General features: G+C 42.0%; 3 protein-coding genes across 5 annotated transcripts; 1 reads left to right on the forward strand and 2 right to left on the reverse strand.

The window, feature by feature from the left end:
* Positions 1–6,302: 6,302 nt before the first annotated feature.
* nono (non-POU domain containing, octamer-binding) lies at positions 6,303–8,069 on the reverse strand. The gene has a single exon (XM_080893008.1). The coding sequence runs from the start codon at positions 7,927–7,929 to the stop codon at positions 6,601–6,603; it is 1,329 nt and encodes a 442-aa protein (XP_080749134.1). The 5' UTR covers positions 7,930–8,069; the 3' UTR covers positions 6,303–6,600.
* Positions 8,070–8,277: 208 nt separating this feature from the next.
* Positions 8,278–12,600, forward strand: pold2 (polymerase (DNA directed), delta 2, regulatory subunit). 2 transcript variants are annotated; one of them, XM_080893006.1, is made up of 11 exons: positions 8,278–8,435; positions 8,626–8,858; positions 8,956–9,077; positions 9,164–9,287; positions 9,371–9,485; positions 9,566–9,764; positions 9,894–9,974; positions 11,151–11,308; positions 11,625–11,752; positions 11,841–11,942; positions 12,087–12,600. In XM_080893006.1, the coding sequence occupies exons 2-11, from the start codon at positions 8,633–8,635 to the stop codon at positions 12,245–12,247; spliced, it is 1,416 nt and encodes a 471-aa protein (XP_080749132.1). In that variant the 5' UTR covers positions 8,278–8,435; positions 8,626–8,632; the 3' UTR covers positions 12,248–12,600. The 2 variants fall into 2 exon arrangements, with proteins under 2 accessions (XP_080749132.1, XP_080749133.1); XM_080893007.1 differs by having other exon boundaries at positions 8,285–8,435; positions 8,631–8,858.
* aebp1b (AE binding protein 1b) lies at positions 12,473–25,867 on the reverse strand. Of its 2 annotated transcripts, XM_080893005.1 has the most exons (23): positions 25,505–25,867; positions 24,923–25,362; positions 23,902–24,075; positions 23,760–23,816; positions 21,922–22,314; positions 20,084–20,149; positions 19,533–19,598; positions 19,141–19,224; positions 18,050–18,121; positions 17,842–17,951; positions 17,400–17,539; positions 17,232–17,316; positions 17,001–17,145; positions 16,833–16,921; positions 16,471–16,594; positions 16,037–16,233; positions 15,730–15,906; positions 15,404–15,567; positions 14,730–15,265; positions 14,495–14,634; positions 13,698–13,797; positions 13,444–13,610; positions 12,473–13,351 (listed from the first exon to the last, which is right to left on the reverse strand). In XM_080893005.1, the coding sequence occupies exons 2-23, from the start codon at positions 25,152–25,154 to the stop codon at positions 12,971–12,973; spliced, it is 3,699 nt and encodes a 1,232-aa protein (XP_080749131.1). In that variant the 5' UTR covers positions 25,155–25,362; positions 25,505–25,867; the 3' UTR covers positions 12,473–12,970. The 2 variants fall into 2 exon arrangements, with proteins under 2 accessions (XP_080749131.1, XP_080749130.1); XM_080893004.1 differs by having other exon boundaries at positions 24,923–25,867.
* Positions 25,868–26,994: the final 1,127 nt, after the last annotated feature.

A 26,994-nucleotide genomic window follows, 5' to 3' on the forward strand; every position in this document is an offset into this window, starting at 1 on the left:
TCATTCAGCAGAACAAATCTATTTCTGATGCTACACCGTCCAAACGTTTATCACTAAATTATTTTATTCTCATTCTGTTATATCATGTTTTTGTGACGTTGGTAGATGCGGTGCACCCTGGCATTTATTCTTTATGAGCGCTATTTCTTAAAGGACTCTGCCCAACCATAAAATGATTTTGCAAAGATTAGCCAAAAATTAATAAGCCTCTCTGTTCTTAAAAGGAAAAACATCTTCATGGAATAGATTTATATGCTGCTGCAATTTAGACTTTTGTAAGTAATGACAGAGTCTATGTACATGTTTTAAGGTCCTATCACATTTTCTAGAATGTGCAGACCTGCAGAACTTACTGAAAAACTAACTTCAGGTAAACACTGTTCGGACTGGAAATCCACTATCACCGCTTCAATTGGTTCAACTAAACTTGCACATGAGTCGGGCTGGAAACAGCACTTTACTTCATATCATTTATGTTTGGTGCCAATCAAAGTGATTCTGTGGTTTGTTTGTTTTTTCAAATCATTTATATTTTTTATTTTGTTTTTGTGTGTTTATTTAAACCTGTTTCTTTCATTAGCTTGTGTTTTTGCTGTGCATTCCCTTGCTTATATGAGAAACAACTGTGCAGACCTTGAGAAATTGAAAACATTTACTAATTTTGGAAATAAAAATGAAGAACATTTTAAAGTTAAAATTATTAAAATTATTAAATTAAAAATTATGATCAATAAATCAGGATTTGAAAGCAGTTCCTTTGCAGGACTGGTTGTTGTGCATGTTTTTTTTTTCCTTTTTTTTTTCAATTCGGTTTCGATACTTTTCATGCACGAAAGACATGAACATAAATGTGATGTTGTCAGTAACCTGCATTTAAAACAAAATAAAACACCAGGACACCCGATTGTCGCATAGAAGGTGACAGCAAAGGACCAATAAATTAGTGGGATGACCCCCACTGGTGGGCAATCCAGCCACTGCAGGTGGGGGAAGATAAGCAGGGGAAACTGACGGGACAGGTGTGAACCTTTTTGCTTCATGCTAGAAAAGACTGAGGACTCTCTGCACTAAATCAACATTTCTCTGACAATCCAAAAAAATAACTTATATTAAAGAAAACAGAAGTATAAAATATAAGTACTTCATACATATAGGTATAAGTATCGCATTATATGTTTGCCTTTATGTTGTTGTTTCAAAACAGCAGGAGAAATGTTTCATTTAACTTCTGTTTTTGATAATGTTGTAACTGATCGCATCAAATTGAATTAGGCATTAAAAACTATCTGTCATGTGACCTAATGTGATGCATTTTGATGAGTATGATTTTGTTTAACTTAAGAACACAAAGCACATCTTTCAGTGTGGGACACCAGTATGCAATAAACAGCTGAATCAATTTTATGCATGGGTCTGTTATATATAGTAGATCATTTAAATACTGTAACAGACTCATGTGCAATTATGTAATTATTTCTAATGATGGCAAAATACTAAATGTTACACAACAAACGTACAAATTTCTCTAAAAGGGTTATTGGAAATAAAAAGAATGTACCTACTGAAGTTAACACACTGACAGTAACAGTATATTATATATTATATATATGTTTAAGTTTTTGAAGATTAATAATATTATCACATCGACATGTACTAATTAGCAACAGCACAGACAGTTGTGAGTTTAATAGTCTTAGATTTTTATGGCATAAAAAGAAAAGAGAAAGAGCTGTAGCATTCAGGGTGCAGTCTTCAAATAATGCCTATCTAAACCATTTTAGAAAACAGATTTTGCATCCAGATAGCGTACATTGTCCCCTTTTTATGATGGGCTCCTTATCATTATTTATGGACCTCATGTTAAGCTGAACTGATCTGGGGAGAGCCAATCATCTTGACTTGTTGGACTCAGATAAAGGTGAAAGGTAGTTTCCTTAGAAAACCCTCAGTATCAGATTAAAAAAACAACTGTATTAGCAGATAAATCTGTTTCTACATGAGGGAGATTCAAGTTGTTTAAGTATCTGCAAATAATATCAGTGTTTTTCCCAATAACAGTAGAAATATATATTTATATTAGCTGTATTATTTAAGATGTTATTCAGACACTGATATTTTACATGTAGTTGATTTTTCCTCCAAATTTAGTGGTATTTTTACTTAAACTGTACCTCACCTATACAAATTTTACTTGTATTTTTTTTCTTTATTCCCACAACCGTGCACCAATGCAGTGTGTGCATATATATGTATATATATATATATATATATATATATATATATATATATATATATATATATATATATATATATATATATATATGTATGTATATAGTACTTGTAATTTACGTTTGTTTCATTTTGTTCAACTTTACAGATCTGCTTCACTACTCTCATAACTAAATATTTCTCTTTTTACTCCACAGCTTTACCCGTTCACTTTTCAGCTCATAGCCAATGAAAACCATACATATGCAAATGTTATATTTTCATTTTTCTGGATAAACTGAAAGATTAGATCTTCTATTTTTCCCTGAAATTTCTGAAATTCTTGTTTAGATATCCTCCTGAGGACCGAGGAAAAAAGAATCTTCCCATTGAACTTTCTTTGTGATTTTCTTCCTCGTTGGAGTTGAAAGAGGCCACCCAAACACATGAATTATCGATGGAAAGCCTGGGATGTCCTCTATTTAGTACATCAGGACTTAGTAGGGTAGTTCAAATAAGTCGAAAGATATAGACCAAAAACAAATGTCCATTACAGAAGACAGAGAATAAATGAATAGGCTGGTTCTCAGGAGGATATTAAAAAATGAAAAGATTCTGGAGTCGCTGAAGGATTGTGTTTCAGTGCCTTTTAAATATATTTGGTAAAATTTATTTGTGTATTTATTTATTTTATTGATTACATAAATGTGTTATATTAATATTACTTTTCTGGGGACCACCAGAGGTCAGTATTCAATATACAAGGGTTCGTCAAAGTGTTTCTATAAATTATGGTCTACTGTGCTTATTTTGTTCTTTATATCTTTGGAAAAACCTCATGTTACATACATATGAAGTATTAAGATTTGATGCTAGAAGACACATAGTTGTAACACCAACAGACTGTAATGACATCAGGATCATAAGTTTGTGCAAACTAACAAGGAATTTGACTGGGCTTCACTTTGTTATCTTTGTGCAAAAAAAAAGAAAAGAAGCGTTTTTTTTTTAAATACGCAGTGAAGTGTGATTATATGACCTCAGCTTTTTTAACTCCTGTAGCTGAAGCTACAAAGTGTTGTGGAACTTAAAGCAATTTCACTCCATCAATACAGCCCTTACTGACAAGTCTGATTTTTTCAAACGAAGAAAGTTTACAAGACGGTTGTGAGGCCTGCTATGATGTAAGGTTTGGAGACTGGAGACTTGGCTCTGACAAAAAGATGTGAGGCTGAGCTGTCGAGCTGAGATGGTCACCTATTAAGACTGATGTGGACAAGGTTAGAAATGAATATATCAGAGTGACAGCTCAGGTTCAGCAGTTTGGAGACGACTTTAGAGAGATTGTTTGGACATGCGCAGAGGAGGGATAGTGGATATTTTGGACAAAGGATGTTGAATATGGAGCTGACGTGGAAAAAGAAAGAAGATTACGGAGAAGAGAGAGATGGAGGCAGACAATCCACTGCAGTGACCCTTAAATGAAGCAGCTGGAAGAAGAAGAAGAAAACAGATGAAGAAGTTTCTTTATGAAACAAAATCGCATTTGTTTCCATTTAGACTTAAATAAAAAAAATACATGGCTGCACAAAGAACTTGTTACTTCTGCATGTTTGTATCATCCTGATAATAAGAATGTTTTATTAAGTATGACACAAACCAAATGAAAAATATGTCAAAATCAGAAACACTTTCTGTTGTATTTTCTAACTGATACTGGCCTGCCCTCCACCCTCCCCATATGAATCAGTACCATTTACAGCTCTGTTCACATGTAGCTTTGCTGTGATTCTTCTCAAAGGGTTGTTGTCCTCTGTGCCGTTTCACACTGCGTGGGCATGAGTGTTTGGACTGTGCTTTATTTGTCATTGAGCAGTCATCAGTCCTCTGCTTTCTTCTCGGCTAGTTCAGTGATTTTATACTGGGGAGCCACTGAAGGGAAGCCGGAGACAACCAGGAAAATGAAAGGGAGAAATTGCTTTTAAAAGGTATTAGTTATTTACAGAAAAAACAAACAGGAGTTTGCTGATTTTTGTGTTTACCTTTTCTTGCTACTGATAGGAGGAGGGGGAAAAAAGCTTGAATCACTGGGCTTGGCAGTGGATGAGTCACAAACAACCTGTGTAGATTACAAAATGGTGAAATCCCCATGCAGGGAGTTACTTGTCAATTAATAAAACACTGTGCTCATAGGGAAAGAAGTGTTAATTATTAAGTGTGATAACAGCTCTTTGCCACACATAATGTTTCAAAGCAGATTTTGTTATTTAAAGGAAGAGTGGTGAAACAAAACCTGTCTGCATTTCTGTATGTCAAAATGCTTTTTCACTAATACTGATGTAACAGATGCTCTCTCTATCAGGCACAGTAAAACTACGATGTCAGTAATTAATGTGTAAAGTTAATTTCCACTGAAGCAAATATCATGTCTTCACTAATAGTGCAAAATCAAAACAGCAGTTGCTTCAAGCTGCTTGTATTGTACAGTAAAGATCCTACAATGAAAGAGAGAAACCCCCAACAATCAAACAGCCCCCGATGAGCAAGCACATGGAGACAGAGGGAAGAAAAAACATTTAACAAAAAGAAACCTCCAGAACAACCAGGCTCAGGGAGCGGCAGCCTGCACAAGGGGGTGAGGATACGCCTTCACATTACCTTCACATCTGCGAGGCTAACCTGTGTTAGATGGCGAGTTTGAGAGCAGAGAGACAAAGAGCGCCAGTAGCGTAATCTGCAGGTGGACGCACCAACACTGCGTCGAGGTAACTGTACACTGTATACGGGGATCGGTCTAAATTATATGTATTATAGCGCTGCAAAAATCAGGTCGGGTGAACCTAACTCACACATAACATAATAACATAATCGCTGCGTTTACTTTTGAGATTTATACCACTGAATGTTGTCGCTAAGGTTGTCTCCTAACCAGCTGTCTGATCATGGAAACCAGTTGACTACGTTAGCTGTAGCGGTGATGAAAAGCGCCTGTTATTGAAGCGGAAAACGCCTTTTGGAACTCTTATCTATCTGAAACATGAACATAACATAAACCACTTTTTTACATTTATTATTCCTGTTTTCAGCGAGGAGGCTGTTGTAACTGTAAAGCCTTGAACTGATCAAAAACGCGCTGCACCCACAAGACTAACAGAGGCTAAAAATAGACATCGTATTTCTCCTGTATCAGCTTCTCCTCGCTGGCTCTCTGGTCAATCTAGAGTTGAATTTAAAATGCTTCCCCTCACTAACAAAGTATTAATTATAATCTGGTTCAATCAAATCTGAAATGCGTGCCCATGAGAGGAGCCTGGCAGCGCTGACTCTACCAAGATGAACATCTCTTAGTTGAGCTGCTGTCAGGATGCTTGGGGACCTCCCAGGATGCACTGAGCATTTCTTCTCTACTCACCTTCCCCCCCCCCCCCCTCACTCTCCAGGTATTTATAGGCTGCTACTACAAGTCTATGACTTCTATCTTCTCTCTCTCTGAAGATTTGTCTCTCTGTGCTCCCCCAACATGCTTCCTCATAGGGGATCATCACCTCATCAGGGTTTTCTCTTATACTGAAGGGTCTTTACCTTGCTATATAAAACGTCTTGAGGCTACTTGATGTGAATTACCACTATAAACAATTAAAAAACACCAACTGAAATCTGTCAATGACTGTGACATTACCGTTTCCACTATCAGTGGGAAGCCAGATTTGGGTATTCAGCAAAACATGCAAGAAGTTCTCAATATGTGTGAGGCATTTTTTCCCCCTAGTTATCAAAATAAAGCAGAAAAACGACCGTGCAAAAGCCCATGTTTCTCGCTTAATATTTAACTGCAACCTATCAGTAAGACTCAGGTTTATGGAGCTTCAAAGCTGTGATAAGATGTACTTGCTATAAATTGCTGACATTTGCATTTCACTTTTTGGTAATTAATAAATCAGGCACAGATGACCAATAATCAATATTGAGTGCCAGAAATGCCACTCTTTACTTTGTTAGTGACAATACTACTCACACTACTGTGCAGACAAAAGTCACTATTGTGTGCAGTCCTGAGCTTGCTGAGGTGATTCTACTCTGAATAAACCAAAGCCTTTATTTAGGGAATCAGGAATTTATTCCAGAAAAGTTATCATAACCAGGACAAAAGCCCTTTCTACCCCTATGAAAATACATTAATGTGAGAAGTAAAGTAAAACACATGGCTCATTTTGGAGTTTTTACATTTCAGAACTAAAAATAATCAAAAGTACAAATAGGCAGGTACAAAAAAATGACATGCAGTTTTCCAAGTTCAAAAGTTAACACTAGCCGAACTTAAAAGTACAGTGAGTATGAAAAGGATGAAAAGGAAGGGGGGGGGGGGGGGGGGGGGGGAATTAAGCTTGCAATTCAAAATCTGCGTTGTTTATTGGGAGGTCCATAATCTCCAGGGCCGGGGAGGCCTCTGGGGAAGCCACCCTGACCACCTCCAGGCATGCTGTTGTTTCCTGGCCCTGGCAACATTGGTGAATTCTCTGCAGCCAAGCCAGGAGTACCAGCTGGACCAGAGCTGCCCCCCAGAGAGTTTCTGTTCATGGGCATCCCATGACCACCCATATGCATCCTCATGTCTTGCTCCCTGTTCTCAGAGAAGTTGCCCCTGAAGCCCTCCTGCTGCCTCTTCATAATCTCCTCATTGCGCAGCCTCATCTCCTCCTCTCTCCTGCGGCGTTCCTCCTCCTGTCGGAGCTCGGCTTGTTTCCTCTTCTGCACTTCCTGATTGTGGAGCTCCTCCATCCTTCGCAGCTCTTCCTGCCGCCTCAGGAGGTCCTGCCTCATCAGCATCACCTGATGCTCGTGTCTGGCTGCCTCCATCTCAGCCTCCAGCTTCTCCTGCGCCTCTTTCATGTTGCGGTCCACCATCTCATACTGCTGCTTCTCCATCTCCATCAGGGCCTTCCATCGCATGGCATACTCATACTCGAAGGAGCCGGGCTGAGCGAATCGTGGCGGCTGCTCACGCTCTTTGTGATACTGCTGGTTTTTGTTGACCAACTTTTCTGGCAGTCCCTCCTCTTCATCAAACTGTTCCATAGGCTCCACTGTAACAGGCCGGGGGAAAGCTGTCAGAAGATAAGCACCATCAGAGCACTTATCCAAAGCCTTTCTTGCAGCTGGCTTTGAGGTGAACTCCACTATGCCCTTCCCCGTAGGTCTCCCTCGGTCATCCACTATGACCACAGCTCTTTCTATCTGGCCAAAGACTGCGAAGGCCTCCTCCAGGAGCTCGTTGGACGCAAACTCTGGCAGATTCTTCACAGTTAAAGCAGCTCCGTGTGTCGCAAACCTCACCCGTATGGGCCTGCCTCTGAAGGGGGTATCATCTAGCTCGGCTCTGGCAATCTCTGCTATGATTCTCGTTTCGAGCCTAATGAAGCCGAAGCCTCTTTCCTTGTTAATAAATATCTCGCTGGCTTTTCCATACTTGGTGAACAGCTTCTCCAGGTCCTCCTCGGTAACACCCGTTGGTAAATTACCTACAAACAGCCTGCTCCGCTGGGTAAAGGTCTTTTCCCCGGGCTTTCTGAAGCTCTGCAGGTCCAGGGTTAAGGCCTCGTTGGGGTTGGTCTGCTCGTTGGGCTCTGGCTGCTGCCCGTTGCTGTTTGTTCCTTCGCTTTTCAGCTGCTCTCCCGGGCGGTTTGGGCCGCGGTTCTGCTGGGGGCCTCTGTTTCCTTGCATTCTCGCAATGGATTTAAAATCTGAAGTAGCAAATGGCTTGTTAAAAACACAGAAACTCTTTGCAAACGGTAGCGCACAAAGAGCTGTGAAAATGGCGAAGGTACGCGCTACGCTATTGTGACCTCAATTCGTTGCGACATCGGCGACGTAGTTTATGTGCGACGGTACGAGAAAAAAACAACAATAAAACAAAAACGATGCAGTTATTTAAAAAAAATATGTAAAATGTAAGTGTATAAAAATAACAAGGCTGCTTAAAATGTGTTGTATATATGTTTTGTTCCTTACTACGGGTGCTTTAGATTTTTGACTTTTTTTTAAATGTTTTCTTACTTCTCGCGATAGTTTGCCCTCGTACATAGAGACTGTCACCGGTGAGCGGGTGATTTCGCGGGAATTATTCCTGTTGCTCGCAAGCTACTGAAAATAATCGTCGATATCTGAAAATATCAACACACTTGATCTCAGAGGAGTAGCAACTGAAGTGCAAACGTCTATTTTCTTCGGTAAGGTCGTTATATCTGTCATATTATATTAATTTTCAGGGTATTCACATGAAAAGTCGGGGTGTTTAGGAAAAACCCAGACAACTTTACTTGCACTTGTAAGCATGTTATTGAGTTGACTGTGCTTTAAATTGATAGCCTTTGAAATCTAAAATAGACCCATTTCTATGTCTCCTGTGCTTTTATTCAGGACAGTCATGTTCTCAGACCTAAGTGTACAGAAGGAGGGCTCCTCTCTGCTCTGCCGTCCTGCCTCGGAGGACCAGGGCCCGGTGTTTGAGAGGACGTCTCTGGCTTATAGTCAGTGCTCTGAACGCTACAGAGTTGGGGAGCGGAGCTTCAGCCGCCAGTATGCTCACATTTACGCAGCACGACTCATGCAGATGAGGCCTCTGCTGTCAGAGAGAGCTCAGCAGAAGTGGGGTAAGCTCAGAGCAATCTTACCTACCTACATCAGGGACACTGAAACATTTGATTTCTATTTCTTAATCTGTTTTTTTTTCTGTTCTGTATCTGTCAGGATCAGATGTGGTTATCAAGAAGCTGTGTGATCTAGAAACAGCGGAGCAGTGTTGCATTGTAGGGACTCTGTTCAAGCGTATGGACTTGCAGCCATCTATTCTGAAAGAAATCAGTGAGGAGGTTGGAAGTAGTGCTAAATTCACCCTACACATTGAAAGCAGCTACTGAATTGTACTTTAACAACTTTCTTTTTCCTTGCTCTCCAGCACAACCTCCTGCCCCAGCCTCCACGAGCAAAATACATTCATGAATCAGATGAGTTGATTCTGGAGGATGAACTGCAGAGGATTAAACTAGAGGGGAAAATTGACAAAGACAAGTGTGTCACAGGTTGGTAGTTTTTCAGGATGTCAGCATCACATGAGCTGTGGACGTATGAGTCTGATGTAGGTGTTTCTTGTTGTCTTTCTTAGGCAGCGTCATTGCAGTATATGGTGCTGAGAGGAACGATGGGAAGTTCACAGTTGAGGACTTTTGCACAGCGGATCTTCCTTTGCAGAAAGCAAGGCCTGCACTTGACTCTGACAGGTATGAAAACACATCTAATTGGTGTAAATCCCTGCCTGTAGTGATAAACAACATTAATTGCTTTGCCTGCCTTCATACAGGTTTGTGCTCCTGGCATCAGGTCTGGGTCTTGGCAGTACTCATGCTGACAGCATGCTGGGCCTACAGTTGCTTGTCGACATGGTAACTGGTCAGCTCGGTGACCTCGGGGAGCAGAGTGGTGCAGCAACAATTTCCAGGGTTCTGCTGGCGGGAAACCTCCTGAGTCAAAACACTCAAGACAAGGATGCATCAACAAAGGTGGGAAAAATGGTTTGAACCTTGTCATATAGTCACGTTCCTCCCAAGTCACTCATGTGAACTGGTTTACTTAAAACATAAAAATAAATATTTTACCCTTTCTCTGTTTTTTTTTGTTTTTTTCCCCAGGCCAAGTATCTTACTAAGAAGACTCAAGCTGGCAGTGTGGATGCCATTCGTTTGCTAGATGAGTTGTTGCTTCAGCTGGTGGTAAGTCTGAAGATTTTGACACAGTTTACTTTAATGATAAATGTTTATGTTATGATTCATAACATCCAAGAGAGCCAAGGGAGGACCTGTGATACTGTATGAGAAAGTGTGGAAGGAATGATAGATGGGGATGGGATTAAACCAGGGATTGCCTTTGAGCCCTTAGTTTTTTGCAGTGGTGACAGGCTGACATATGAGTTCGGGCACGAATCGAATCTCCATGGAGTATGATATAGTTAGGCAACACTGCGATCTGTAGTAAGAGTAAGGAGCAGGTGGTGGAGGAGCTGGGGAGGTGGAGGAAAGTCAGTCGAATCGAAACAGAACATTTTTTTTTTTAGTCGATTAGTCCATGATTATTTCAATAACTCTTATCTCCGTTTCCTGTGGGCAAACCACCTGTTCTGGGCTCCAGTATCTCATCTGCCCACCAGTGAATATCACCCTGTTATCTCGTCCCACAGCAAATTGGAAGGAAAGCTCCGCTTTGCACAGTCTGCATTTACTTTATTTGTTTTCTGTGAAATTCTTTCACATTTTTTTTTTTTTTTAAATCCCCGTTTCCATTTTCTTCTGTCCTGCTTTGCAGTTAGCACTACTTTCTTCTTCTTTAGTATTGAGTTCAGTCTTGGCAGACGAAATAGGGGATACTGCCCCCATGGCCCCCTGTAGTGTATTGCATTTAAAAAAACAGATTTACGTGGTATTAGACACGTCGACAATAAAATTACATGTCGCTAAATTTTAATTGTTGACGTCATTGATTATAATAAATCGTGGCAGCCTCACAAAGACTACACAAGAGAGGTGAAGAAGAGCAGGTAGACGAGCTGGACATGCTGTAATATATGATGTATTGTATGGAGAGGGTGGTGCTGACAAAAAGACAGGATGTTGAGCCTGGAGGAGGCAGAGTTGAAGATGCTCAGAGTTTCATGGAGAGTGGGCAGGATGGACAGGACTAGAAATGAATTTATCAGAGTTACAGCTCAGGTTGAGCGGTTTGGACACTAAGTTAGAGAGACAGGCTGAGGTGGTTTGGGCATGTGCAGAAGGGTGATGGTGGATAAACTGGACTGGAGGAAAAGAGGAAAAGCACAGATTATTACCGTCTAAACAACTCTACTGTTTTTTTTTTTTTCTTTTGCTACACATTACTGTCTCCTGCTGATTAAGGCCTCGGTTCCTGTGGATGTAATGCCTGGCCAGTACGACCCCACCAACTACACCCTCCCACAGCAGCCTCTCCACCGATGCATGTTCCCCTTGTCGTCCGTTTACCCCACACTACAGCTGGCATCCAATCCATACCACGCCAGCATAGACGGAGTGAGGTAAGCAGCGTCACACATGTTGTTACAGTGGGCATGAAACACTACAAGTATACAGGCTAATTTACACCATAGAGCCCTGCTCTCAAAAACTAACATGGATATAACTCTGTTTGTGTAGCTGGATTTGAAAAATAAGTGCTTACAGTTTAAATTTTCAACGTGTTTAGCACTATTTCTTAAATCCAACTTCACAGACGCACTTAGCCTATGTCAGTTTTTCAGAGCAGGGCTCCATTTATGCCTCATATCCACTTTAATATTCACTTCTAGGTGCAAATATGTTTAGGTTTACATGTATTTGCTTGTTTCCTTGAAGGTTCCTCGGTACATCAGGGCAGAACGTCTGTGACATTCAGAGGTACAGCAGCAGGGACAGCCACTTGGAAATATTAGAGGAAACGCTTCGACTCCGACATCTGGCCCCGACGGCACCTGACACATTAGGTTAGTTGATACAGAATAACACGCAGAGCCTCTGGTAAATCTAAACACACTATTGGTTTATTGACAAGATTTTCTCTGAATTGCTCAGGTTGTTACCCATTTTACCAAAAAGACCCTTTCATCCTGGAAGAGTGTCCCCATGTTTACTTCAGTGGCAATGCCCCTACTTTTGACTCCAAGCTCATCAAAGGTTAGTGCATGCCATTTGCATGTAAACAGAAGAAACTTTGTGGATGTTATCATATGATCTGTTTTAAGCTACAAATGTACTATTCACACAGACTAATGTGTAATAAATAATTAACTGTTGCTGCTCGTATTCTCATCCCGCCAGGTCCGGATGGCCAGGAAGTCCTTTTGGTTACCGTTCCAGAATTCAGCAGCACACAGATGGCGTGCCTCGTCAATTTACGGACTCTTCACTGTGAGCCAATCAGCTTTTCTGCCTTCTCTGCAGATGAAGATGAGGAAAGTGAGATGAACGTAAGCCACTGAGGACACAGCTGATGCTTTTTTTTTTTTTTCTTTTTTTTTTTTTTTCCTTTTGGCCAGAGAAGGATCAAATTAACTTCAATCCAAAAAACACAAGCTTTTCAATAAGATACATTTACCTCATGGGTTCCTTTCAGTGTTTCTGTTAAAGTAACATTTGTGTTTTTGTTTTTTTTTCATTGAACTGAAAGAAAACCAGCAAATGAAAAAGAAAGGAAGAGACCCTCGTGGTTTAATAAGAAGCCTTTATTTGAAAAATAACTCTTCTAACCCATCTGTGTCTGAGAAAACATGATAAAAACCTCTGTACTCCTTCATCTGTTACCAAGTTCTCCCACATTTACTGAATGTTCACACTAAAAATATTTCTGCCATATGTGAAGATCGTGTAAATAACAGTTTTTTTTTATGTGCATCCACAATAAACTTCTTTTCACGAAGCATTCGTAGAAGTGATTGAACGAGTCAGAGAATAATGAAGTGTGATCTTTGGGGAAAAAAAAATCTAAAATGGTTCCATTTCTGTGAAGAGACCTTATTTCAAATGTTGATTAACAGATGTACTATTTTAATATAGCTGATATTCTGTACATTCCCATTGCTTACGTCGTACAAAGACGAGAGCCCTAATTTGATTCTTCAGCCAGCTCTAAGTACAACACGGCAACGTGAACTACAGTTAAGAGAGGACGGTGGTTTACTTGAAACAAGCCACTTGTGTTTTCTTTAATAGTCACTGATCTCGTAGTCATAGTCCATGATGGAGTCTGTGAAGCCGCCAGGAGTTGAGGACTGTCCCTCTCCCCAGACCCAAGATTCATACCAGGATGTGGTGGCCTCTGTTGTTGTGGGAATTGTGGTTGTGGTTGTTGTTGTAGGGGGTAACGTCGTTCTCATCGACATGGCCTTCATTAACTTCCGCTGGCGAAGACGACGGATGAGAGCGATCTTGCGCTTCCGTCGCTGCTCAGGACTGAGTCGAGAATTTGTGGAAGACCCATTACTGGCACCGATCACACTCCTGTGGCCATTGTTGACTGTGGTGTACTGTACTCTGCTATTGCTGTAGGCAATTCGAATTGGCTTGTTGCCGTGGAGGGCCATAATCTGCAGAGAAATTAAAGAAAAAACAAAGAGGCTTTACTGAATACTGCTAAGATGCACATGCATCGAGGCACTTCAAGTTGGGACAGTCTTACCTGTTTAATGCGGTCCCAGTTGGACTTGGCCAGGTTGAAGCTGCAGGCAGTCGCACCCGACTCATAGCCCACCACACAGAGTTTGGTCAACGAGGAGAAGCCCTCAGCTCGAGCCGTCACGCGGTACTCCCCGGGGTTAAGCAGACGCCAATAATCCCCCGTTGGTGCTACAATGGCAACAGTAGTGTTGAGCACAGTTTGAGCTATGTTATATTTTATTACATCCTGAGTGATGGTGTGGACAGTATACTGACCTGTGGTCACGTCGTGATTTATCCCCTCGATAGATACAGTAGCGTTTGCAATAGGGTTCCCCTGCTGATCTTTCACAATCCCTCTAATGCCGCGATGCACCTGAAGTACACAAATAGTTACATGAGTGAAAGAAGCAAAGTACAAGGTACAGTTGCTGAGTAGTAGTTCTCTTCAACTGCTCAGTAAAATCAGTAGTTTCATTTTTTCATGAGTGGACTTTGGAGTAAAATTGAGCAAAATTATACTTGGATTGATCCAAAAAGCTGTGGTTTAATGATTCAGTTATTCTAAAATGATTCCACTCAAAAATCATCCATTACAAAAGAATCATATTTGATCCTACTCCCATTTTTATGTTGCATTTGGGTCTTTTATATGTATAATATAATAAACTGTTTTGATAAGTGGTATATGAATTTAAACACCTGCGATCAACTATTCAAAGCAACAGACAGTTAACTTATACAGCCAAAGCAAACATTTGCCTCCAAGAGCTCCGCAAACTGTACAACATATGACATCCTCTGTCAGTCGACCCTCAGTGGACAAATCTAAGGATAAAGGGGAGCAACCTCGGGAAAACCAATACAGCGTGGGAAACATCTCGGTTGGACAGAGGAGGAATAACTGCAAAATCACAATGCTGTAAATCACAATTTTAGGTACTTTTATTTATTTTTATTTTTTAGAAATTTTAAAATCCAACATTATATCCAGCAGGATGTTGAATAGTCTTTTCACTACAGACTGAAGCACAGTCAGGACAGGTTACAGTTTGTGTTTGTTTGGGACTAACCTGCTCCATGAAGATGAGCATTGCTTCTCTGTTTTTCTCCCACTCATACGCCAGCTCGCTCTGATGAGGGAACTTATCACAGCCCAGGAAAATGGACAGCTCCAAACAGTTGGTGTGCAGGTAGCTAAAGTCATTCATACCTGCAGGGAAGATCAAGAGCGTGTATTGCAACTACTGTCCACCAGGGTGTGCTATAAACATACGTGGGAATTTAAACGCACTGGTCTCTACTTACTGCCTGTTACTGGCTTCCATTTGGCCCGGTTGACAATTCCAAGACCCCCTCCTGGTGTGTCTCCTTGGCAGGAGCCGTGATGGCTGTGTGTCATGGTCAGGTGTGTGGAGGCATAGGAGATAGCTAGCCACCTGAAGAGGGATTCGTCTGCAGTCACGCGGGGCTCATCTTCAGATTCAGCATAATGGTAGCCTGCACTTCTTCCTCTGTCATCGTCTTCTTCCTCCCTGTGCCCATAACCCTGGTTGTACGCGTGATTGTAGCCATGGTCGTACCCAGGGTCATAGCCATGGTCGTACCCAGGGTCGCGACCATGGTCATAGCCTGTGTCGCGACCATGGTCATAGCCTGTGTCGCGACCATGGTCGTACCCAGGGTCGCGACCATGGTCATAGCCTGTGTCGTGACCATGGTCAAATCCATGGCCCCGCCACTCCTCTTCTGGCTCTGCATACCCTCTGCTTCTCCAGTCTTCCACTGGCTCCTCATGGTAGCCCCTTCCCCACTCAGATACATCAAAACCTTCATCCTCATACCTGCAGACATGATTCTAAATGAATCATTAAGCACTATTTTGGTGGTTCACAGAGGTGAAAAATTAGCATTTGGACAATACGTGTGTACGTAAAGGTACAGAAACAACAACAGAACACAGGTAGGGAAACAAGTCATACTGTCTCTTCTTGCGACTCTGAGGTTTCTGGCTCTCAGCAGGCTTGTTGAGACGTAAGCTGTCATAAGGATAGGCCACAATTCTCTCCCCACCCTGGAAGTTTGCACCCAACACAAATGGATAGCTTTTCATCCAGGAGATTATGGCCCTGGTTTCCACAGCAATCTGGAACAAAAGCAGGAAGATCAGGATCACACAGACAGAGGATCAGAATCTCATGTAACATACTTTTGTTTTTGTTTACCACAACCTGGTTAGTCTCAAAGACTTTATATATCTATATCTATATCTATATCTATATGCGTATTTGTTTGTTTGTTGCTTTACCGAACTATTAGCTTCAAAGTGCTCTGGTATAGGCACATGATGGTTGGGGGTGAGTTTAGGCACCATGCCCTTATCCTCAGCATCCCACAGGATACTATTCAGATCAGGGAAGTTCTGGAAGATGTCAAAGCCCTCATTGGTGAAGTGACCGGTGGTCCAACTGCTCAGCTCTGATCCCTGCAGAGTAGAAATTGGGTAAAAGAGACATACTCATCTAAGTAGCCCACTATGTTTCACAGACATTTCCTCTTTGTTTTAGACAGTATTTAAAACATGTTGTCATTAATTGATTGTTTTTTACACCGACCGCTTCAAAAGCTTCCTCCTGTCCGTCAGGGTTGAGCGAAGGCACCAGGTGGATGCGTATTCCCTCCACCAGGCGCTGGGCTCTGGGGTTTCTGTCTTTATACTCTTTGCACAGGTACTGCATGAGAAGCAGGATCATCTCCCGACCCACTGCCTCATTTCCATGGAGACCTGCCGTGAAGCGGATCTCTGGCTCACCTGTGGGGACAACCGGGGCGAGACTGTAATTGTCTGTCAGCCTTAATCTGCTGGTGTCCGCCTGGTGTTTATTAGGATTTGCAGGATACCACAGTGGTGCCATAAAGACCCAGCGTAATTTCAACGAATCAGCATCCCAGACTGTTTGAAATACTGCACATTACAGCATTTGTGTTGTTATAGCACACATTACAATAAGAACACGGCTATCTGCCCGTTTCCTGCTTGAGATCCCACCTATTTCGTGCTCTGTGGGATTGCCAGAGATTATCATGGCAACAATTTCCCGTCCCTTGGAGCTGCGGCCCAGGCTGTAGATGGTGGTGATGTTAGGGCACTCCTCATTCACTGACTTCATAAGCTGAATAGGTGAGATAAAGACAACAGTAAATATGCAAAGCATTGTATTTGATTACATTACGCACTACAAAGCAGATGGTTAATAATGAATATTATGTTATTGTGGAAATGTCATGTTGGTCTCTGGTGGTTCAAATGAAAAACTGGGACAGAATGAAGCTGCAATTTATATTAGAGCATTTAAAGTGGACCTCCTGGAATTCTATCAGCCAGCAGATAAACTTTGCAGGGAAACTCACATCAACCATCTCCGAGTAGCTGTGGTGTTTGAACTGCAAGTAGTCCACGGGAGTCACCTCATTTAGCTTGTACAGAACATTAACTGGATCTGTTTGGAGAAAAGAGCAGCAAAAATTATTCATTTTCTGTGTTTAAGGTGTGTGTGAGTGTGTGGGCATACGACTCACCAGGCAGGGGGCAGCCTAGGACCTCCAGCCTCATACAAAGAGAGCCGTTCCAGCTCTGTGGGATAATTCGCATGTAGCGGGCCACCACGGGCACCGCAAGCTGGTTCATCACTGGGGTGTCCTTATCATTATTTCCGAAAAACAACTGCACAAGAGAGGACATGTGAATGAGGGGGAGAGGAAGATGAGTATTGGTGCTTGTGGAAGTGGCACAGTTTTAGATGAACTCACCCAGTCGGCGTATCCATCGTGAATGGTGGTCCACTCTCTGCTGTCATTGCTGAAAGCCAGGAAGTAGGACGTCACGTAGTCATTGCTGACAGAAGAAGAGGGCAAATTGTTGGGTGTAGGAATGTCAAATGATGCATATTTATGTCTGCGTGTCTGTTTGTCTCTTACTCATTTAAGGAGTCCCGTCCCTGAGTAATGACTCCGGTGAACTCTGTCGCCCTGCGAGCATCTATCTCAAACCAGTGGATAGCATCCTCTGAATTTGCACACCACGCTCCACCTCTTATGTTTTCCTCATCATCGGAGCCCTGGGAGACACATGCTACTGAATACTCGAACCCTTTTAGTATCTTGAGTGCCAAAGCAACATATCTACTTTTGCATCCATTAACAGAAGAATTTGGATACCCCCACCCGCCCACCCCCCCAAAAAAACACATTGTTGATTTAAATACTGAGGACTTAAAAGAATCCGTCAAGCATGTACCACTAAGGCAGCTCCTGGAAGTGACAGACCCAACAATAACAGTATTTTTCAGTGTTGCTGGCAGCTGGTGGTTATTTCAAGGCCTGCTTGTAGGTGCATGGCCCCGCCCTGATTGTTGTGTACCTGCATGTTTAGGCGCGCCCTCTGAGGTGCAAAGTGATACTGAGACATAGAAGAGGCTGAAAGCTGATCTGGCTCGACCTTGTGAGACTCCATCCCCAGGGGAGGACACTCTGCCAAGCAGAAAGAGAACATTTAAATAATGTGTTAATTACATTCAGCAAAAGCTTATACTCGTATACTCTCCAGATTTGAACAGATGTTGACTTACTCTTTGGCTCTTTGAAGACACGTGGCCTGTTCCTGGCTCTCTCCTCTGCCTCCTTTAGCTTCTGCGCTCTCTCTGTCCAAGGCCAGACAAACAGTCTTAATGCAAAATAAATTGCGCTGTCTTGGCTGAATTTTTTTTTCTTTTACTCTGCCCAGAAATGATGGAGGAACTCAGTATTATTTTACAATTTTTATTTGCCAAAAGTCCTCACGGGGACCTGGAGGGCCAGATTACGGTTAAAAAACAAAGCACACCAGATGTTATGATTTAGCTTCTAGTCCAAGTCTGCTCTGAAACTCATCATCATCATCATCATCCCTCTGACCTGGACTTTTACCATGAAGGAAGATTGCAGAGTCTCTCACCCATTGTCATTATTCATATTCTGACACATACTGGAGCGTGATGCTGGTTACATGGCTGACAGTGAGAATGTAAAACATGTTGTAAGCTCTCTCACCCACAACACACACATGCGCCCATTTACACAGTATCTGTAGATGCATATAGTTGGTTTACGGAAGAATGCAACAACTCTCAGAGACGTCTGCAAAATCATTTCACCTTAGACCTAGTCTGGGTCAAACTGTGCACACAGGAAGAGCCTCATTAACAGCAGTCCTGGTGGTGTTATATATCACTTGCTCTGGGCTTTACCCCTTCAACTTTACGCACGGCAGACACGTGGCACAAAAGAGCTGAAATACTTCTCCCTTTGTTGTCACTCCTCTTCATCCCTCACTTCCAATCCGATGCCGGCACAGCCTTCTTAGCTTATCTCACGCTCTTTGCTTTTGGGCCCAGCCCATATGAGATTTCTGAACTCTTTACAGCCCTAATCTCCGTTTTACTTTGGTGGGGTGAACTTTTGTCCCTGTCATGCAAGTTAAAGCAAGTGCCCGAGACACACACATTTGTATGCATGGAAATCACATCTGCATTCTCTTAGTATGACTAGATATGACTGAGGGGAGACAACATCATTGTTAGTACTTTTCCACTTGGGTTCATGAGGCACTCTCTTTGCTTTGACAGGATTACGCACGGTGGTGCAAATAACAAAAAGAAGAATCCCATGTGGGTCTCCTTACCTCTTTCTTCCCTCTCCCTCTCTTTGGCTGCTCTTTCTCGCTCTTTTTCCATCCACTTTTCATCAGTCTCGTCTTCTTTTCTCTCTGAAAACAACAACAACAACAGAAAAGGAAAGAAAATCACTTATAATTTCATAGAAACAACAATGATTACCACAGAGCCATGCACAGTAGTGTACTGTATATGCATGCTTTTTTTTGTGGTTTTGCAAGTCATTAAGAAATGCAAACAGGTCATCAAGGAACACTTGAAAGCTATTGACCCAACTGTTGTTTATCCCTTTCTTTTGCTGTTTGCTTTATTGGCAGGAAGTTCTCTGTGACTAAACCAATAATAGAAAACATTCGAGTATGGTTGTGATTCACATGTGTGTGAGCGGGCGGCCACATACTCATCCCGTACTCGTCGTAATCATCATACCAGGTCCCCTCATAGGGCGCGGTGGCGGTGGGCTCTTCTGTGTAAAAGAGAACAAACACGAAGTCAGACGATTCGTTCAGCCCCTCGGAGGCGCCGCTACTTTACAGAGTCAAGCTTTATGGGATTACATGCAAAATTTTACAACTTAGCAGTGGCCCGAATTATTCAACCACAAGAGGAGTTTTCTATTTTGATGCTGGTGTGATGCCCGCTGTATAACGTAGCTGTTAAATCTTCAATTCCCCATTTATGAGAAACATAACTTTGCTGGGCTCTGATCACAGGGCTTTTTGTTGCTCTACAAGAAAACTGTGGAAAGTTTTGTTGACTGTGTGGAAGAAATAAACCCACCCACTCCTGTGTGTAAACTAGGGCAGGTCAGCTCATAGATTAGCTCCAGTGTTAATCTCATGTGTTGCATTTCTAATGAAACACAAAGTATGGGCTGGCTATTTCATTTGTATCTTAATGCTTACTAGAGGTTTCACATTAGTTGATTTTGTCATGAGAGTCTGCAGTCACCTGGCAGGATTTCAACCTTAATTTCTGGGCTGACCTCTTTACCATCAGGTGACGGTTGCACCTCATCTGCAGGAAGAAGAATTCAAAAGGTCAAGCTGAGAGGTGATTTAAGTGTAACAGACAGAGAAATGGGGGAATATAAGCAAGAATGCAGAAGGGCCAAGTATGAGTGAATCATTGGAAATGCTGAAGGAGCATAGGTACTGTACAGTAGTGTGGAAACAAAGAGTAATGAGAGCATGCCATTCAAATCCAGATGAGTGTCACAGGTCTGCACGACACACTGTTTCCAGCATGCATTTCATCCCGTGGAAAAAAAGCCCTCTGTTGACTTCAGCTGGAAGAAATAAAGAGCGCTCATAAAAGTTTTCTCCAATATGTCTGAAAATCGGATCCAAAAGATTAGCGGGTATCTGTTATTAAACGTTATTTAATCAGAAGTTTACGCAGTTCCTTCAGCTTAAACAAACCACCGAGTTTACTGAGTGTCCAGCTGATTAATCACTGAACATCCTATTCCTAATCACTTATCCAAATAAGGGTTGGTAAGAGGCAGAAGCCTTTTGTAGTTGACAGAGGACAAAATGCAGGGTACATCCTGGACAGATTGCTGGCCTACTCTCTGTAAATGTCTCCCATAGTGCAGTTCACTCCTTTTTTGTGTCTGTTCTTTGCTTCTTTCCTTCTGTTTCACAAAGAGTAACACTGTCTTAGATCATCTAGTATGTTTCTGAAGAAAAGAAGCACAAGTGACCACTTTCATGGGGAAATTGAAATATTTAATTTTTTAAATCATGAATTTAAAAGCTTCTTGATAATATCATACAACCCAGCACTGTTAAAAAAGACACCTTTGATTCTGTAACTATTTCTGTACACATGACCTCTCAATTAGCATTAAAAGAATGCACTTTAAACTCTGACAATGATCCTTTTTAACCACTACCAGCAGTTTTTATTTCCACACCGCAAAGCAGTAATGATAAAACAAAGGGGAAATTTTGACCTAATTGAGTTCTTGTTGTTTGACTCCCTCATACTTTTAAAGACATAAACTAAAATTTTACTAACTGCCATTATTTTAAATGTCAAGTTTCACAAGACAGAGAGTAAAGCATTTGTCTCGACTCAAGTTTCCACTGGCAGGGGAGTGCCTAGAGGAAGGATGTGGGGTGGCATCCATCCCCTCTGAAGGTGAGGGTGTTTCCTAATCTTTTAATGCTATTGGAGTACATTACTATTAATGCTACAATACTTAACACCATCAGATGAGAGAATTTACTTTACTATTTCATCGAAGTAAGGTTTTAATTTACTTGTACCTTAGTATTTCTATGTTGTTGTCTACTTCTACTCCATTACATCTTGTATATAAGTGTCACATTTTGTACTCTATACCAGTTATTTTCAAGTTGTAGTTACTTGTTAGTTCGAAGTATCTAAAGCAAGCTTTTTAAAGTACAAGCTGATGATAAAAACCTTTACTATTACTTAAGTGAAGAGTCAGATTGCTTGTAAAAGTATTTTTTGTGCAGCATCAGTTTCTTTAATACCAATTTTCTGCATTTCTGATAAAAAAAAATTATTTAAGACAATTGTTTTTCCTACGGGGCCCCTGCCTTAATCGTGCCCCACACCTTGGCCTACCCCACTGAAAAATTCCTGTAAACACCCCTGTCAGTTAAGTAAATTCATGATATTTCTCAGAATTGTTTCAGCGCCCCCCCATTTTGCCACATGGATCTAATTATGCTTTCATCATCTTATTCATGTTACATAAACTGCCTCCACACTAAACATCCTCAATCAAAACAAAGACACGAAAGACTTATACGTACATGTGGCATCCCAGTAATCGCTGTCATCTGTTCCAGGCTTTGTATCAGGGGCAGCAGGCGTTGGGTTTACTTCTTGCCAGTAGCTGTCATAGTTATCGGTCACAGAGGTGTAGAGGTCTGTCTCGTCTGGTTTCATGTAATCATCGTAGATGGCAGGCGCTGAAGTGGGCACTTCTTTCTCTGCTGGTTTCCAATAGTCATCGTAGGCATATGTTACAAGAGCAGCTGGGTCTTCCTCATCTGGTTTAAAGTAGTCTTCATAGGCATCTGTTACGGGGGCGTCTGGCTTCCAGTAGTCGTATGGGGGATCTGTGATCGCAGCCTCAGGCTTTGGCCTGGAGGGTGTGGGCTCAGGACCCCAGTAGTCATCTTCTGGGCTCCAGTAATCAGTTTCTGAGAGGGAAACAGACACAAAAGCTGGCTGATGGTGAGCTCACAAGTCTGGACACAAATATTTTTATGGTTCTCTGGTGTTTTATAATGTTCTGATTTTTGAAATTATTTTTCCTCCTTTCCACTACTACTTAGACATATTTCTAGTTTTAAATTTGTATTTGAATAAAAACAACAACAAATCCTCACAAACAAACAAACAAACACTGTAACCCTCGATGGGTAAAAAATCATAAAAGAGCACAACTTTTTTGCCTAATCGGAATAGGTGCTATATTTACATCTAGGTGTGTGTGCCACATTTCAGTCTTCATTTCAGTGTTGTGATTTAGAGATTTAGGTGTGTTATGTGAGGCTAATGTAACACTGAGCTGGTAGCTGGCTCAGAAATGAGGAGGGGGCTACATTTGATCTTTCTAACTCTAAGTTTTGTCATTTTCAGTAGCTTCTGGGTGCAGAAGCTACTAAGCCTAATGTCAAAGGGAGAACAGCTTTCTGTCTTGACCTCTGTAAACACTTTCCTGTTGAGCTCAGTCTTTCGTTTTGGGTCACGCTGGATAAAAATGGTCTGTTTTAAAAATCTTGGTCATTCCGTGTATCAAAATGGAAGATTATCTGCGGTATAAAACTGCCCTCTCATGAGCTCCAGTTTCACCAAGATGGCAGAAACAGCTGAAACACTCATCTCAAGGCCAGACTTCAGAAACCAATGGGTGATGTCACGGTAGATTCCTCCATCTGTCTACAATCTGGTATTGTACAAAATAAGCTAATGTGGAAGTGACTTAAACTCTCTAATATTCAACAGTGTTGGGACAACGAAGTCATGCTGCATAAAACTTTAATGAGATTAATCATCCCTGTCAAGTTTTTCTGTGGTCATTTTATGGCCTCTGACCCTGGTGTTTGAAATCTTCTTCAGTATTGCATGATCATGATTTGAATGGTCAGATTTTATGTGGACAGTGTCCTCAGGTTCTTACATTCATCCCACACTCCTCTGCAGCTCACCATTGTGTTCACATCCAGCCCTCAAAATGCTTGAGGTTACGGCTTTCAAATCTACAAACCAGAGGCAAATCCACTTCTTTTATGCTCCTGGTCCACCCCAAAACAGACTTGAATGACATAATTTTGCGATTTACATAAATTTTCTCAAAGGTGCAGTAGCACTGACCAAATCCTGTTCAGACTTCGATGCATACAATGGTTGAAGTTTCCATTTATATTGTCATGTTTATATCCCATTTATATTCTTATATTCCCAGCCTTTAAAAAAAAATTGTTAAACATGTTTTTCCAAGCCAGTAGTGGGAGGCAATTTAACACACAGAATATTAACATATTAACATTAACACATATTAACAATATAGTTATATGAACTCAAATTTAGTAGTCAACTGAGTCAATATTCTTCAAGCAGCCCCTGCATGTGTGCCACTCACCGGCATCGGGATAGGGGTAATCTGTATATGGTTCGGTGGGTGGCTCCGTTGGGATCGCTGGAAATATAAGATACAAGATTTAACAACAATCAAATCCAAGTGATCAGTGAAGCAGGCTGAAGGCTTAGTATTCTCTTCTCACTTGTTGTGGTCGGGGGCAAAGTTGTGGTTGTTGTTTTCTTGTCCTTCTTCTTTCCCTTCTTGTCGGTTTTTGGCTTTTTGGTGGCTTTGGGGTCTTTTGGCTCTTTGTTCTTCTTCTTGTCCTTCTTTTTCTTCTTGTCTTCATCAGGTGCCCTCCTCACCCGGCCTAAAATATCTGGAAAAAAGGGGAAAAAAAGAAGCGGCAGAGAGAGAGAGAGGTTTTCCAGAGCCCACTCCTCACGGTTCTGTGACAAAATCTTTTGAAATGAAAACATATTCCTCCTTGCATACAGAAGCTAAAGACACAATTAGTTCTTTTATGAGGCTTGGGTCTGAGATTATGCAACTATTTCTTCACTGCATCACATTGCAGTGTTTCCAAGGAAAGTCCAGACTGCCAATTACATTTCAGTGGCTGCTTGAGGTCCATCAGTATTTCCTTTTGACTTTTCCTCAAGTCCTGTGGCACCTTCATGGAAACCATGTTTCTCTCTTTCCATTAGTTGTGCTCTATTAACCACAGTTCAGCTTTAATGATCCAAAATCAGTCCAGATACTCAATAAATGTACCGCTTTCACCTCAGCAGCATAAGCGAGACTCATCAAAGAGCTTATTTAATGGCTCCAAAAACTGGGCTTATTGCTTGAAGTGTGTTAGCGGGACTGTACAGAAGAGTCAGCATTATTCATGCAGGGCTTGAGCAACTGAGGCAGTGGAAAAGGTACGCGTCATAAAAAAATCTGTCTGCAAGATGCTCGACTCAGTGTCTTCTTCTCTTGTCTGGTGTGAGTTAAACCAGCTCATCTGTCCCGCTCCCTTGTGCGGGGAAGCAGGAGTGGACAGACGAGCACATGGACTTTGTCACGCTGTTGGAGCTGTCAGAGACCGAATCGTTGTGTGTTTGTGTCTGCATTTGCTCCATGTCATGCCACAACTCAAGCAGTACCTCAGCAGCTCTGATATCTTGTCGGCATAACACATCTGTGCTTTAGAAGTACAAAATATAATTTCTTCCACTTACCTGCCTGGTTGGCTTCTGCTTCTCTCTTGGTCTTGATGCCACCCTCCTCTGGGAGTAAGTCTGCTACAAGTCCTTGCTCTCTTTCTGGGTCATCCGGCGATTCGTCTCGCAGCTGATCCCCAGCCTGCCGGAGAGAAACTATTCCCCCGGCGCTCTCTCCTCCTCTAGGGATCATCAGCAGGCAGCACAGGGCCAGCAGAGCCGCAGACGCAGTCACAGCCTGGATCTTCATACCTGCTGCTCTTCCAACTCGCACAATCCTTTGGTTTGGAGTTTGTACAACCGCTCAACACTCACTCCAGTTTAATTGCCAGAAGGTTAAATTTCACCCTTAGGCCCCCTTGTGTGCTCTTTCCTTGTGATCCACACTTTTACTCGAGAAGGGAAACCTCTGCAACTCCACACATACCCACACAGCCACAGTGTCAGCCAGCCTCAGACTGCTCTAGACAAGAGATGGAGTGGGAGGGGGGTAGAGATACACAGGGAGGGAAGGGAGGTGGATTGTAGAGACAGACGGAAAGAAAAGATGCAAAGCAAAGCAGTAATCCAGTCAAATTAATAGACAGGGTTCCTAATTACCCCGAAGCCAGGGTCAGCTGAAAAAACAGCGCAAGGCTAGAGGATCCCCTCCACCTGGCCGACAAGTCAGAACAGGTGCAGTGCTCAGACAGGAGTTGGAGGGGGAGGATGAAGGAAGGCAGGTGAGGGCCCCAGACTGCAGGGTTTGCACCTCCTGGAGTTAAACGCCAATTTTTCTTCGTCCTCGGCTCTGGCTGAATTCCTCAGTCACCACAAAGCAGCAGGAGAGGGGAGTGATTCCTAGGACATTGAATTCCACAAGCCGAAGAGGAGGAGGAGGAGAGAATGGGCAAAAGGGGGAGGATTGAGACAAACACAAGCTAATCCTCAGAGTGAGGAATTCCAAAAAAGAAGAAGAGGAGAAAAAAAAAGGGAAACAGGCAGGAGTAAAACATAGATTCTTCTTTGGTACTTAAAAAAAAGGGGATCTCTGCTTTCCATCACTTCAGTGTGGTGCACTGTCGCTCATTCCTCTGAGTGTTACGTATTTTTCTTTCTCCTTTCTGGAGAAAAGGTTGTGTTACACAAAAGGGTGGGGGGTGGGTGGGGGGGGGGGGGGGGGGGTTGGAGTAATACACACGCTGGGCAAGAGAATTGTCTGAGCAGATGACAGAATTAACATTTGCTGTGTTTTTTTTTAACCATCCCCCATCCTCCTCTTACTCTGTCCACTGTTTGGAGAGCCTGTCAGGGCCTTTAAATTCTGGGTGTGTAGAAAAGGTTGCAGCTAGTCTCAATGAAGAATGACTGATCCATTAATAAGTCTAGGCTAAGAGTTTAGATCATTTCAGTTTCTAGATTTAGAATCCAGATATTAAGCAATGTGGTAAAAAGCATTGTGAAGCCCGCAGAACTCCTATAAACTCTGCTTAGGAGCAGAAAAAGAAGAGATGTCCTCTGAATGGGTTTCAGACTGTGATGAACAAGACAGATACACAGGTACAGACGTCCAAGTGCATGAAAACCTGCTAAAATCATTTAGTTCGTACTGTCTCAGACTCAGAGGACAGTGACGCAGAAAAGGAAAACAGACTGCGTGGGATTTGATTTTAAGAAAACTATGGTGTTGTGCAATCTTATCGATGGGGGATATGACTACTGCTGTGAAGAATGCTGCAGAAATCTCGGACTACAGTAAGGTCAAGCACAGGGCTTCTGAGCTGGAACTAACACAGAGCTGGATAACTTTAGTTATTACTATTGCTGTTATTATTACAGCACAAATGGAATGATTTTATTTGTTAGAAGCTAATATGTTACAACAGTGTAAAGGATGTGAATGATGTTATAGATAATGCAACAGTTCTAGCATTTGTTTTTTTTGGCAGCTATAGTTTCTGAAGGAAAGTCAGTGGATGATAACCACAAAGAGAAGATAGGCAACCCTACAAGGCCTTAAATCAACCTGCAAAAGGTGACATGGCCACAGGTAGTACGCACACATTGTTTGATGTCTGCAGTGCAGACAAGAGAAACCAGAGCACAGAGTC

Source organism: Rhamphochromis sp. 'chilingali' (genome assembly GCF_963969265.1).
Source record: "Rhamphochromis sp. 'chilingali' genome assembly, chromosome: 10".
Lineage (NCBI taxonomy): Eukaryota > Metazoa > Chordata > Actinopteri > Cichliformes > Cichlidae > Rhamphochromis > Rhamphochromis sp. 'chilingali'.

Bases quoted from the DNA above. Each gene is read 5' to 3' on its own strand.
- aebp1b (XM_080893005.1), bottom strand. From the start codon at position 25,154: ATGAAGATCCAGGCTGTGACTGCGTCTGCGGCTCTGCTGGCCCTGTGC. The intron at 16,234-16,470 runs GTGGGATCTCAA...TTGTCCCCACAG, and splicing joins TCCCACAGAGCACGAAATAG to GTGAGCCAGAGATCCGCTTC. The intron at 13,352-13,443 runs GTAAGACTGTCC...ATTTCTCTGCAG, and splicing joins ACTGGGACCGCATTAAACAG to ATTATGGCCCTCCACGGCAA.
- nono (XM_080893008.1), bottom strand. From the start codon at position 7,929: ATGCAAGGAAACAGAGGCCCCCAGCAGAACCGCGGCCCAAACCGCCCG.
- pold2 (XM_080893006.1), top strand. From the start codon at position 8,633: ATGTTCTCAGACCTAAGTGTACAGAAGGAGGGCTCCTCTCTGCTCTGC. The intron at 11,309-11,624 runs GTAAGCAGCGTC...GTTTCCTTGAAG, and splicing joins GCCAGCATAGACGGAGTGAG to GTTCCTCGGTACATCAGGGC. The intron at 11,753-11,840 runs GTTAGTTGATAC...TGAATTGCTCAG, and splicing joins GACGGCACCTGACACATTAG to GTTGTTACCCATTTTACCAA.